At 34.2% G+C, this 13,561-nt stretch overlaps 1 protein-coding gene across 1 annotated transcript; it reads right to left on the reverse strand.

Moving 5' to 3' along the window:
- Window positions 1-6,676: 6,676 nt before the first annotated feature.
- Window positions 6,677-13,247, reverse strand: LOC132547699 (dynein intermediate chain 3, ciliary-like). The gene is made up of 12 exons (XM_060211500.1): window positions 13,065-13,247; window positions 12,277-12,438; window positions 11,968-12,086; window positions 11,549-11,691; window positions 11,033-11,146; window positions 10,281-10,543; window positions 9,814-9,993; window positions 9,429-9,472; window positions 8,919-9,054; window positions 8,388-8,534; window positions 8,008-8,106; window positions 6,677-7,319 (listed from the first exon to the last, which is right to left on the reverse strand). Exons 1-12 carry the CDS (start codon window positions 13,245-13,247, stop codon window positions 7,095-7,097), a joined length of 1,815 nt encoding a protein of 604 aa, XP_060067483.1. The 3' UTR covers window positions 6,677-7,094.
- Window positions 13,248-13,561: the final 314 nt, after the last annotated feature.

Consider the following 13,561-nt stretch of genomic DNA (forward strand, 5'->3'; position numbering starts at 1 on the left):
TACTTCGTGTAAACTATCCCGTTATGTCGGTAAAAGCATGATCACATGTGAACGTGACACTTATTAAAATCACCTTTATAAACAGGTTCCTCACCGTTATAATTTCGAAACCGAAAATGGCGAACACATCATGAACATTAAAATTCTGTGTATCTCCCGAATTTTGGTCACTGTAGTTCACTCCGTGTAATCCTGACCTCTTCTCTCCGCAAAAGTTGGTTACCGATTGCCTGTCATTGTACAATGTACCCGTAATACACAAACCACAGCACAGGTACGACCACACTGACAGACGACAGGAAAACGTGTTGTGACAGCGCCACGATACCGTCACACTCCACTGAACACGAGAATCAATAAGCTATCGACGAGAAGTTGGCTGATTCGCGGTAGAATTACTCCGCGAAAAAAGTGCCTGCTTATGCCGGATGACTGGAGAAAAATCGAAGGAAAATCTACCTGAGATAGTTATTTATGGCATCAGTCCGTTCTAGTTATCGTAAACTACACGATCGAAATATGTTCGATTTTATCTGATTTGATGTCCTCTGATTTAGGTTTTCAAGGTACAATCTTTACCCGATAACGATTGTAGACACTGAGGACGTAAAATTCTTTTACAAGGTTTATAAAACTGTGTAAACCATGTATATATGCATTAAGAAGTGGGAACGTCATCCTCTCAAAGAGTTTGGAACGTTACTGGATACACGAAATAAAGAGAGCATAGATCTAACAGAAATCTGGATAAAAAGTGATTTTTAGAAAAAAAAATTGTAAACGAGTAGACCGTTATGGTTAACAATAAATTTAGATTGTTGATACATTAATACTGTTTGGATTTTAGTTTAACAGATAGGGCAATTATGAGTCCGGGTGTCATTGTAGTCCATTGACTACCATATTGAACAACGTACGAGAGGACCGCCGCATGTCGTCAAGAACAGTTTATTGGGATTTTGCTGTTGCCACCAATGATGGGTCATTGGATAATAATGCCAGCTGTATTCCAATGCATGATCGTAAGAGTGCGACTAAATGCGTGCTCTATGCAAAATCTGGGATTTTCTTTTGTATCTTCTAACTAGGTGACATTGACGAGACGAGATCTTATTTCCCCATTACAACGCTTGTGGTCTTTATTTTATTTCTTTTTTATGATAATTTTTTTCAGGGCTATATTTTCAATTCTTGGTGTCCATTTTATGACCCGTCCTCATGTGAACCTGTGTATTGCGAGGACGTTAGTTAAGTTCGCTCTCCTCCCCTCCCCCACCATTCCCACAAAATACAATAACAAACAAACAAACCTATTTACATGCTACATTTCTGCAATGCACGTGGTGGTATGGTTTGGTGAATGGATATGAAACTGCTACGAAGATTTTTTGTCTTTACCGTTGGCGTATCTGTAGGTACAAAAGTATGTGATGTTCCATACAGTATACACCAGATATCACTAACTTATTTAACAACTTTAACGTCCACTATTACGGCCTTTCGGCCTTTTAGAGGACGAGTGAGAGAGGACAAGTGAGAGAAATCTGACGAACTCCCTAGTTTGATGGTAGTTGAACGATTGGAAAGACCGCGTGAGTACTTTAAAAGAACTGCCTTAAACGATATATTTCAATAAAGGATTTGTGGAGACACTATTTAGGACAAATATAGGTAACCTAATTTACATATATACATAGTTTCTTCTGTTTGTTTTCATTCGTTTTCAAATACTTGTGTATCTTTACAGTCCCAATAGGCTTCGTTTCATTCCGATTCGTGGATGTTTATTTTCCTTACGTACACCCAATGACAAAATTCTCAATTTACTTACCTCTGTGTGGAACTCAGAAAGGTACACATCCACTCGGTTCAAAAGGCATGGATTTACATATCCAAATATTGATTTAAGGCCTTTCAGATTGTAAAAGGTTCAGAGAAAAATATAGTATTGTATCAAAACTCAACAGCTTCCAAAGTTATGCAAAAGTCACAGATTCAGAATCCTAAAACAAAACAGCTTCTAATGTAACAGACACAGAATCAGAATCCTAAAACAAAACACCTTATATAAAAGACACATGTTAATTAACAGAGCCATTTATTACAAATTAATAATTAGATACAGCATCATACAGCTGTTTCGTCCGTGTAGGACCAGTCACTGATACTAGCAGTCTAAATTTTGGAGCCTGTGGGGCGACTGAGGAAACTCAACAACTAGCACAACCATTTGATTACAAATGGATTTTTGCATGGACATTGAAACCATATACTTTAACCATATCTGCCACAGACGTCATACAGTTACATAAAACAGAAAGTCAGTTCATTGTACTTTGTAGTGTATCAGAGCCTAAAGTATCGCGAGTGAGTTGAAGGACGGGAACTATCTGTGTTATCGGTGTGATGCTGACATGCGCAAGAGATAATAAAAGGGACCGCATGATATGTTTTGTTGATGAGTTCAACTGTGGGGTGGATCCCGCACACGGGCCATAGCGGTGCTACAGTCTCCATTGATTTTTTTTTGCCTGACGTATTAACACACATAAATGTGAAAGGTCACAGCTTTCGTCTGACAAGAAAGACAGGCGATGGATAGGTTTTGACACATAGATCAAAGAAATCCACATGAAAGCTACAGTGATGTTCTACCGTCTTTCGTATATCATCAATCGTTAAGTAGTTGTTATATAGCGTTGAAGAATTCCCAAACCACCACCACCACATAAAAAGGTTAAGTATTGGAAGACTCCGCAAGCAAACAAGAGGCCAGCATTTAATCGCATTTAAATCGGGTAGTAATGAAAATACCTACGGCTATTAATGCAGCACGTATTTATTCATATTTTATAGTCAGAAAAAGATGGGAAATAACTTTCTGTTAACCGTAAAAGCACATTCCCCAAGCACGATACCACACTAAGCCATGACCCAGTGCTTATTTGCTTCACGAATAAAAAGAGGGTTGAAGTTGTAAAACATTTGACACTTTGATATCGAGAGCGGTCAAGGTCATTCATTCGAACAAACTTGGACACCATTTATCCCAGCATGCTACTTACTGGAGCAATATTACAATCATAGGCTACTTTAAATATTGTAAGACGTTTGACTCCTGTGACCTTGAAGAGGGCAAGGTAATTCTTATGAACAAACATCGTGTTCCTTCAAAAACCAGAATACAGCATGTCCAATATCACTACCCTGAGCTTCTTGGTAATTCAGAAGAATTTTTTTTAAAGAATTTAACACATATGGCTCTTGTGACCTTGAAACTTGATCGAGATAATTAGGTTTAACAAACTTGGTAACCCTTCATCACAGTATGCTACAGACCCAATATAAATACACTGGACATTTTAGTTACTATATGTGAAGTCGTTCAAATATGTTAATATATGACCGCTGTTGACTTGAAAGTGTGTCGAGGTCACCCGTTTGAACATACTGAATAGTCCGTCAATCTGCCGTGCTACAAACCAAATATCATGACCGTGTGACTCTTGGTGCAAGTTTCTGTTAAAGATTTTATCACAACTGACCTTTTTTTATTTCTTGGTGTATCTGGCGGATTAAAACGAACAAGTGACAAGTCTCGTTAACATGTGTCATAAAACGGAAACATATGACAACATCCTGTTTATCCAATTAGATAAGAGAATATTGCAAACATTCGTGAAATCATTTTATGTCGGTGCTTTGACTACGTGGCTGCATTTTCACCTAATACTCGTCTATCATAATGTTAGTGTATTCTAATGTTACGTTGTGCTTTACTTCAATGAGTTCATCACCCACGATCACAAAAAATGGTATGGATCTATTACTGTGTAGTCGTCCGTTATCGCTTATCTAGGGTCTATCGAACTTTGTCACAAATAGAACAGTTACATGGTTTTATTGTTTTTATCATCAAACGAAATATGAACATGAAAGTAAATAATGTCGGAATTCAGGACTGACAACAGGTAATGATATGTAAACACGGACGTGTTGGATTGTTTATACGGCCATCAGAAAGATGACACTAATGTAAACACGGACACCAGTACCCAGTATTGACCGGTACCAGATACGAGGCCGTGGAATCCGCGTGCTAGTCTATATCTGGATTATGATAAAAACGACACGGTTTCAATTTATCAAACGTACAATATTGATATAAGTAATGGTAAAAGGACTTGTAACAAATATGCATATTTAACGGCACATTAAAAACAATTACAAACGCAAATTTTCAAATCAATGTTTTTCTGGCTAAATTTGTTACGATATCATTGTCATGTATCGTTAATTGGTTTTTATCAAATATTATCAAATAATAGTTTATTTTTAATTATCTGTGAATACTATAGTTTTAATACCAAGCTGTGTTGTATTTATTATATAATTAAAGCCCACCATTCCCTTTGGTATGACAACAAAGCTTCGATTGAATAAATATGAAAAAATACCTCCGTTTCGGTGACGTTACGATAATAGTCCAAAAGTTGCAGGATGCAAGATATTGCGTATTATTAAGTGTACACTACCGCCCACCAAAGCGTTGAGTTGTTTAGACAGGTGACACTGATATGGTGACACATGTATGAAAGAACGATAATACTCTGTCAAGTGATGACACACATGTCTTACTGTATTTATATCCCTAAAACTTACCCGGATTCGGAATCGTTGTCACTTCAAATGGGAAAAATCCTTGATGTTTCTTTAATTCGACAGGAGGTGCCTATAAACGTATATCAAATTTTCTATCCCTCAACACTTGTTGAAAATGTTTCCAATTGTTACAAAATGAAAATTGGTATCAATAGCAAAATGTTTTATTATATATCCTCATTTTCAAAATAAATATTATATATAGAATGATGTAAGAAGTATGAAAGTATTCTGATCATTTACTTAGATTAAAACGTAAAAGATAATTTTTAAAAACTCATTAGAATTCGTGATATATGTATGTAAGAGCTACACCTGTAAGAGTTACGGCCCTTTTTTCTTGAAAGCCGGTGATGATTGTTTTCCTTGTACATATGAATGTACACAAAACCTTATATTTCTACGTCGGACAAAATTTTGTTAACAAAACAACAGACGACGTAACTACGGATTTAAGATATATAAATATCTATGTCAATGAGATATTTTGTTTAAAATACATTCATCTCTATCCGTTATTCCATCAGAGACCTGAATAGCACAGGTCTTTGAATTTACTCAATTGCATCCTTAGACTAAATAGTTAATGTCAGCTTTAGAAGCAGCATCAGTTTAGGTCACATGCTCTAGAAATGTTAATCAATACACGCTTATCGATAAGCGATCGATCTAGTTATCACCCTTGTACAGTAGTAGGAAATGAAGAGGCCAGAACCTACAAACACCCGTGGCTTTGGACAGCACATCGTTTTGTGGGATACCAAATATTACAGATCGCAGTACCCTGTATAAAACAAATGTAACAGATAATAATCGTTATCTTCACGAAATGGTGATGTTTGACATGAAATGTACTACAAAGTGTGGATGTAATATGGATCAACACACGTCCAAGCCCATGCGTCGTAGAATGTATGATAGAGTAGTAGACGTGATATCTAGTCAACATTGGATATAGATTTTCAGTAATGTTATTTATGTAAAGGTGTTAATTTGATCAAACTTGACTCTTTGCCTTAATATCCATTTTTGCAATACATCTAGATGTGATTCCTTACTGAAATTATAAGTCTTTACCCCACCTATGAGATTTCGAGACTACTTCCAAGATTTTTGTTAAATACAACGCCTTGTAAATCTAACACTGATCCCACGTTCCCAAAACGAGACCCGGGTTAATGTCGATACAACTGTTATGTATATGAGCTAACATCGTTGGAAACAGCTTAAATTTCATATTACACAATGGAACGCACGCCTACTAAGAGAAAACATCGTTCCTATATGTATGTTAATAATATTGGCAGATCTGGCCAGAAAATTGAACAAAGATTTTTTCAGAAGAAATTCAATGTGTCAAGACATCATCTTGGTGATATTTCATGTATACTACTTAACATAAACGTGAAAAGCTTACAATCCCAGTTATAATGTATATACAATATCATCATATTATTTAATAAAAATATTGTATAAATTGACCATTGTAAAAGATTATTCTTTGGTGAATATGGTGCTTAAAATCCTTTTCTGTTACTGTTTGACATCAGTCAACCATAAAAATATTCAAAAAGTATTCATTTTACTTAACAGTCCCCCCAATCATTGATTTTAATCATTACTAAACAGGAATATCAGAAAAACAATATCAGTTTTAACACAAAAATAACTTGAATATACATGAACCCATCATTGACTGGGTTCAGTTCACTTCACTTTTTTTAAAATTCATCATTTATTTCACTAAAACTACCATATTTAGTGACAGTAAGCTCAGGGACTGGCTTATGACTTCATACTCCAAGTCAGAAATAATTGAATGGGGGTACTTTATCTGTTAAATAACATTTTATAGACAAAGAAATACACTTTAAAATGTTTTTAAGCATTTTTTATTTTAACAATTTTTTTTTTCGTTCATTTCATACATTGTATATAAATAGATATACATTTTTATCAATATAAAAAAGATAAACAATTTCTGATTTACGATAATCAGATCAGAAAACAGGTTTATGGTCCGGATGAAATGATGTCAAATGTAAATTGATCATTCAATATCACAAGTCTTTTAAATCACACTGCTTCACAGACAGTTCTAAATGTATGCTCTATGTATTTTTACAAAACATTAGCACTGATAGTAAATAAACTATGTATCTCACAATCCAGGTAAGATTCTAATATTTTGTTTTAAAATATTGTTATCAATTTAGATAATTTGAAATTTGTCTGCAATAAATACATGAGCACTTCTTTACCTCTGAAATCTGCCCGGAGGGAGACATTTTTTCTCCGTCATGATTTAAAAACTTCAGTCTCTTTAATTTGAAGTCATACTGTCTTCTTCCACTGAATGTGACCTCAATCATTACAACTATTTGCAAGAATCTCTCATATTATTTATTTTTGTTCTACATTTAAACGTTAGTTTATTTTTTGGTGTCTGATTTCTCCTCATTTTCCGTTGGTTTTTCCTCTTCCCCTTCCTCTGCTATCGGAGACTGTTTCCCTGTGTCTGCCTTGTCTGTGTCCGTCTGATCTGCTTGTTTCTTTTCCAGATTTTTCTTTTCTTTCTCAATGACATCATAGAATTCCTTTTCTGCCTTGGCATACAGATCTTCCTCCTCCATATCATTGTCTTTGTCTTCATCCTCCTGTAAGTCAAGAGAGTTTAAAATCAACATTTGTAACAAAAAATACAAAATTTTTGCTCAATATATGAAAGAAACCATGAACATTTTTACTTGGAAACAGCAAATGGTATAAACTTAGATCCATCCAATTTTAGAAAAAATATTTTAATGAAATAGGATTTAATTGCAGTGTCATATAGGGCTATTTCACTAAAACATGTCTCCCACCTGGACTTTAGAAAACAATACAAAAACATAGAGAAATTTCATTCTGTTCCCATTTACATTTTTAGGTCATCTGACCGAAGGGTCTAATGACCTATTGCGATCGTCTTTTGTCTGGTGTCGTCCGTTGTAAACATTTTCAACTTCTTCTCAAGTTCTACATGTCTCATTGAGCTGAAACTTACCTGAAATGATTGTGACATGATTCTGACCAAAGTTTGTTAATTTCGGGTTGGTCTGAAATCCAACATGGCCGCCATGGCTGCCATCTTGAAAACACATTTTCCACTTCTTCTCATGTTTGAAATCTAGTATTTTATGTCAGATGACCGTTAAGGCCCATGGGCCTCTTGTTGGGGTTAAACTTTGTCTTCTATCTTTATACATTCTTCAAAATGCTGTCTGTGATTGAAATAATATTCATTCTAAGTATTTTGAGAAAATTTGGACATCAATTTATAGGGAAAGCCTTTTATATGGTTACCTTGTCTTTGTCAGCTGAGCTCTTAGATCGTTCCTTAAGTTTCATCTCTCTGTGGCGTGAGTCAAGAATCTTTTCCCTCCTTGTCTCTCTCTCAAACATCTGTATAAAGATAAAATATAGCATGTCAGTGGGTTATGAAAAAAACTGAAAGATAAATTATGAAAATCATGACAACTGTAAAAATTTTCTGTTCAATTTAATTTTTAACATTACAATTTTGTTGATATAAATTATATCATATTTACACAAGGTAAATTCATAATTTTTTTTATATGGATATATTGATATGACAGTCATGAAAACTTGCAAACTTCAAAATCATAAAAGTATGCAAGTATCTTTAAGAAAGAAACACATTTACAGATAAGGAGAATACATACTGCTGTGACCAAGTTCTTCTCATTTCTCTGTAGCGTACATAGGCCCTCAGAGAGTTCTAGTAGTGTTGTGGTACCAGTGTGTGACCCACATGCAATCAGACGTCCTGACTCCTGTACTCGTAAACTGTGAAGAGGCTCATCACAAACCTGAAACAAGCATCCAATGCTTCAATAACATGAAATTTAAGAATCACAAGACAATAGCGTTTTAAAAAATTCTGCTCTGAAAATCTCGTTTTAAAGGCATTTCCTGACTTCCCAATAGTCTAAAACTTGTTTTCTTCAAAGCTTTAAGTATATTTCATTATTGTTTTCATTTTTATCAAAGATATTAAATACTTCATTTGGAAACCAAATTGACATTGGTTTATTTTCTTCTTTATTGTTTTATGCAGTATTTATGCCCTCATAGTCAAAATTAACTCTGCCTTCATCAATTCTCGTCCTTAAACAACAACCCAATCTAAATGAGATATTGTGATATGAGAAACAAGAGTTTAGTTTCATATGGCTTAAGTATATGACTTGTACCTGTAGACTGAGTGTCGGGTCGCTCTGTTTGAAGATGATATCCCAAACATCCAATGTACCATCCATTTTGGTAACAAAGAACACGGAGGGCCTAACAGGACTCCATGAGCCGTCCGACAGGTAGGAGGAGTATTGTCTACAATATAAATGCACAACATAAATTTGAATACTTCAAGAAGTGTTGAACCATTTTTGCTGAAATTGAATGACTATCATAAGCTGCTACTTTTAGAAATTATGCATAAGATAAGCAATTTTAATGATTTGAACAAAATCACAAGCAAAATCTTTTATATTTTCTTTGGTTTTTTTTTTAAAGAGTTAGAGATGTGTTTAATTTGGTTCATCTAAAATTAATTATAAAAAGAACTAATTATGTAGATAAATCAGATGAAGATTTCTTTTTAAGCCCAGGAATTATGAAACTGTAAAAAAAAAAGTTATAAAGACGATTAGATAAACAAGAATTTGCTTTATATTAAGAAATACTGCCATTGATGAGATTCTTACCGTGTCCACATGATTGATGATTCCCTGATGTCTTCAGACCAGATCTACAACGCAATGCCAACAATCAATATACAGAGACTAATATAGGCCTGGCTGCTGTGTGTTCTTTGATGTTGTAAACTGGTTTTATTTTCATGGTTTTGACATTATTATAACAGCCACCTCCACATGAGATGGGTGTCAAAAGAGACACAAAGAGTGGAAAATATCTAACTATTGAAAAACCTTATTAAAATAATCTTGTTATCATATTAAGAGCAAGAAATTAACCAGTAACCACATTTAGATAACAAATTTAAGTAATTTAAATGCTGGATTTTTCATTTCTGTTGTCATACAAATCACACTAGTAACTAATTACAAAGTTGTAAAAGTATTTTCTTACCCTTGCTTTCCAGTCACCCACGCTAAGGAAGTTTTTGGGGAAAAATGGATTCCTTTGTAAAGAGTACACTGGTCCTAAGTGACCATGATATAATGCTACAATTTTTTCTGCTGGTGTCTTGGCTTTTCTGTTACATGACATTATTGTTCCTGTTTCACATCCAACCATAAATTTTGTTGGCTGAAATGATTAGAAAAGATGATAATTAAAACGGTGAAATCCAAAATTGTAAACTAGAAACAAATTCAGGTGAAAAATTTTTCAAAAGAAACACTTACAAAATTTCTATATAATTAAGTGTGTAATCATTTCAGATAACTGAACATATTACTCAAAACATATTACATAGTATTAAGACTGACAACAAAATTAATTTGTTACTTAAAAATAACATCATTTTTATTTCATTTGATGAATTCATTACTCTTCATAATTTTATTCAAATGTATATTGCTGATGTGACCTACCATTGTGGGTTCATATTCCAGTGCCATGGCACCTTGAGCTTTTGTTGGGTCTTGCTTCTTTGTTGGATCCAGGTAAAGTTTCTCAGTGGGTTCACCCATTTTACGAGTATCCCACCAAAGCACCTGACCATCGGAGGATGTGGAGAAGCACTCTGTGCCTGTCTTGGATTGGATCCAGATGGCTTTGTAAGCTGGATCTCTGTGACTGTGCTCTATGGGTGACATTTCCACTGGCTGTGAGCCTTTTCTTGTATCCCAGTAAGCTAAGTACATATAGATACAAAAGTTATTACATAAAATCCTCATTTTCAGATTCAAGAAATACTTGAACCACTGCTTTTTCCTAATTTTATTAGCATTAGTCAGATTATTTTTGTCCTTCTTATGTCTTGTTTATAGAATTGATAGAATCATGGAAATTTGAAGTATTCTGGTATTTTTCTCTGGGTAACTGGTGTAGTTAAAACAATATGGCAGGTGGGGGTGATTCTCATATAAACACACCATTATATTAACAAAACCATCGATATGGTCTGTTTCTTAAATCAGAAAAAAAAATCAGTGATTTAATAGTAAAAGGGAGATAATTACATAACACAGCAGACAAAAAATAAATAAATAAATAAATAAATAAATAAATAATAAAAAAAAACAACCTGAAAGCTTATTGTAGAGATTCTCCTACATCATTCTCTATATTTGCAGAGAATTAAGAAAAAACTTAATCCTTAACTCTGATATGATAAACTCACCGATTTGACCATTGTAACAGCCGCCAAGCAAGACATGGGAGTCTTTAGGATTGTATTCTAAACACACTAATGGGGACACTGGTTTTAGTGTCATCTCTGGTTTGTTTGGATTCTCTGTAAAAGTAAACATTTATCAAGATTAAAAATGAATTATCACTAAAAGAACAGTAATAAAAAGTTATTTAAATCAAACAAGAACAAATCATTATTTCTATAATTCTCAACTGAACTTTGGAGGTTAAGATAACTGCGTCAATATTTTAGGATTCCAACCAATGTTTGAGGAGCTGTAGTATTTTCAATTGAACCTGAGTATGAGGAATATTTTTTTTTTAAATTCCAATGACACAAGAAAGAAAAGCACCAAATTACATATAAAGCAATCTTATACTGATATGATTAACTTCTCTTTCAAATGAGATATAAAACATCATCATCTATCTTGAGTGAGATACCATGGTACCTTTTCTTGATGAGCAATGATAAACAAACAAGAAAGATATAAAGGCAACATACCAACATCCCAGATGTAGGACTCCATACTGGTGTCTGGACTGGAGCCCTGAAACTCCATATTACAGTAGGCTACTGCTAGTTTCCTTGGACCATCTGGGAACCAGGAAAGGTTTGTTGCTGTTCTTTTGATCTCATTGGGATCCCTTAAAACACATATATATTCTCAGAATATTTCATAGAAAATTGTATTATAATTTTAAACCTCAAATATCTCAAAACATTGAATGAACATTAATTTCATTATTGTTGTCAGCTGTTTGTCAATTATTTCTTATGTTCAGCAAAATGTCTACAATGTAATATAATGATACATGTATGTTCTCATTTTAATGAAGCCCTGTCAAAGCTGACACATGTATATTGCCCTATGGGGTGTGCAAAGAACAGGTTCCTTTATGAATAAGGTGCTGTAAGCTTACCTGAATACATTTATAGTTTTGGCTGATGGAACTTCGTCCACAGTGTCTATTTCAATATCATCAAAATATTCCTCATAGATATCAATGGCATTGTTTTGCTTAATGCAGTGTTCCATAACCTAAAAAAATAAAAAAAAAATCACAATAAAAATGTTTTAGTAGAAGAGGGAGTACTAACTCAAAATTTGATGTAAATACATGTAGAACAGAAATTTTCTTTCAAACTTGAGATTCTAAACTCATTTTTGGGAGTCAAAACATGCTCATAAGGGTTACTGAGTGCTCTGGGTTGTGTTAAAAATAACTTACTGTTGCAAGTTGCTGAATTGTGTTAATGTACATTTCATCTTTCTCAACTTTCTTCCTGTATCTGGTGACTTGTTCCACTTCTTGTGAGTTGACATCTTTGGGCCAGCCACCTTCTGTATGGTTCACTCCACGTGTGCTTGTTTCAAATCTTTCTGTGTTGACCTGTTGAAACGATTATCTAAAGATTATCCAAAACTGAGGTTATTTCAAAATAAAACAGAACAAAAAATGTGTTTGAACATACTTGTGTAATGTGATTTCTTACCAATTATTGAAATAAAATAACCATGACAGTATTTATATTTCATGATAGTGAGGATTAGATTAGACAATGTAAGAAAATAGCAGTCATCAGGGTTTTCCATAAGAGCCGGTTGCCGGCCCATTTGACCGCCTACTTTGATCATTTGGCCGCCTACACCAATCCAGTTCCGTAATAATGTTCCGTACACGACTACACGTACACGGCAGGCCAGCCTCCTACTTTCACTACACAGCCTACTACTAACAAAATTATGGAAAACCCTGAGTCATGTTCAGAAATACTATAGAACCATCTTACTTCTGTAGTGTTGTGATGAGAACGAACATAAAAACATTATCACTCACTGAAGTACTTATTCTATCTGGTATCTACTGAAGAATCAAGAAAATAGGACCGACCAAGGAAGATATATAATGAATTTTCATTTTTAGCACTGGCCTAGAATATATCAACTTCAGTACATGTGGTGGGCACAAAGTGAATGTTTATAGAGGTGCATTTTGTGAATATGCATGTCAAATACCTCATGCTCGGACATCTCTTGTACATGTTGAAGTCCATTGTCAACAGGATTCCTCTCAATGAAATTTTCTGCCTGTGATGAATCTGGTATGATATCAACATGAAGTTCAGCTGGTCTGTCACTAAAGTTGCACTGGCGACCAAACTCACTTCTCTTCTTTGTATATACATATACTATCTCCATGATGGCGACTTATCTGTTAAAGATAAACATAACAAATATTTAAAAACGATTAATTTAACTTCTCCATCAAAAACTGTGCATGGTGACTTTAATTGAAATCAAACTCGAGCTCTCTTTTACACATATGTAATCTTACTTTTTCTATTTCTTTAATTTTCTACTTAATGCAATATGCTCACAAACTACAACGTCTGGCGGATCCGTACACTTGATAACCTGCATAATACATTTGTCCTACAGTATACCTTTACATCGGAGCATCCACTTTACAAATTTGTAACATTGTAACCAAGGAGGATTCATACAAAAATACT

The sequence above is a fragment of the Ylistrum balloti genome, unplaced genomic scaffold (genome assembly GCF_031769215.1).
Source record: "Ylistrum balloti isolate Yb309-2 unplaced genomic scaffold, AGI_CSIRO_Ybal_v1 Utg369972, whole genome shotgun sequence".
In the NCBI taxonomy this organism is placed as follows: Eukaryota; Metazoa; Mollusca; class Bivalvia; order Pectinida; family Pectinidae; genus Ylistrum; species Ylistrum balloti.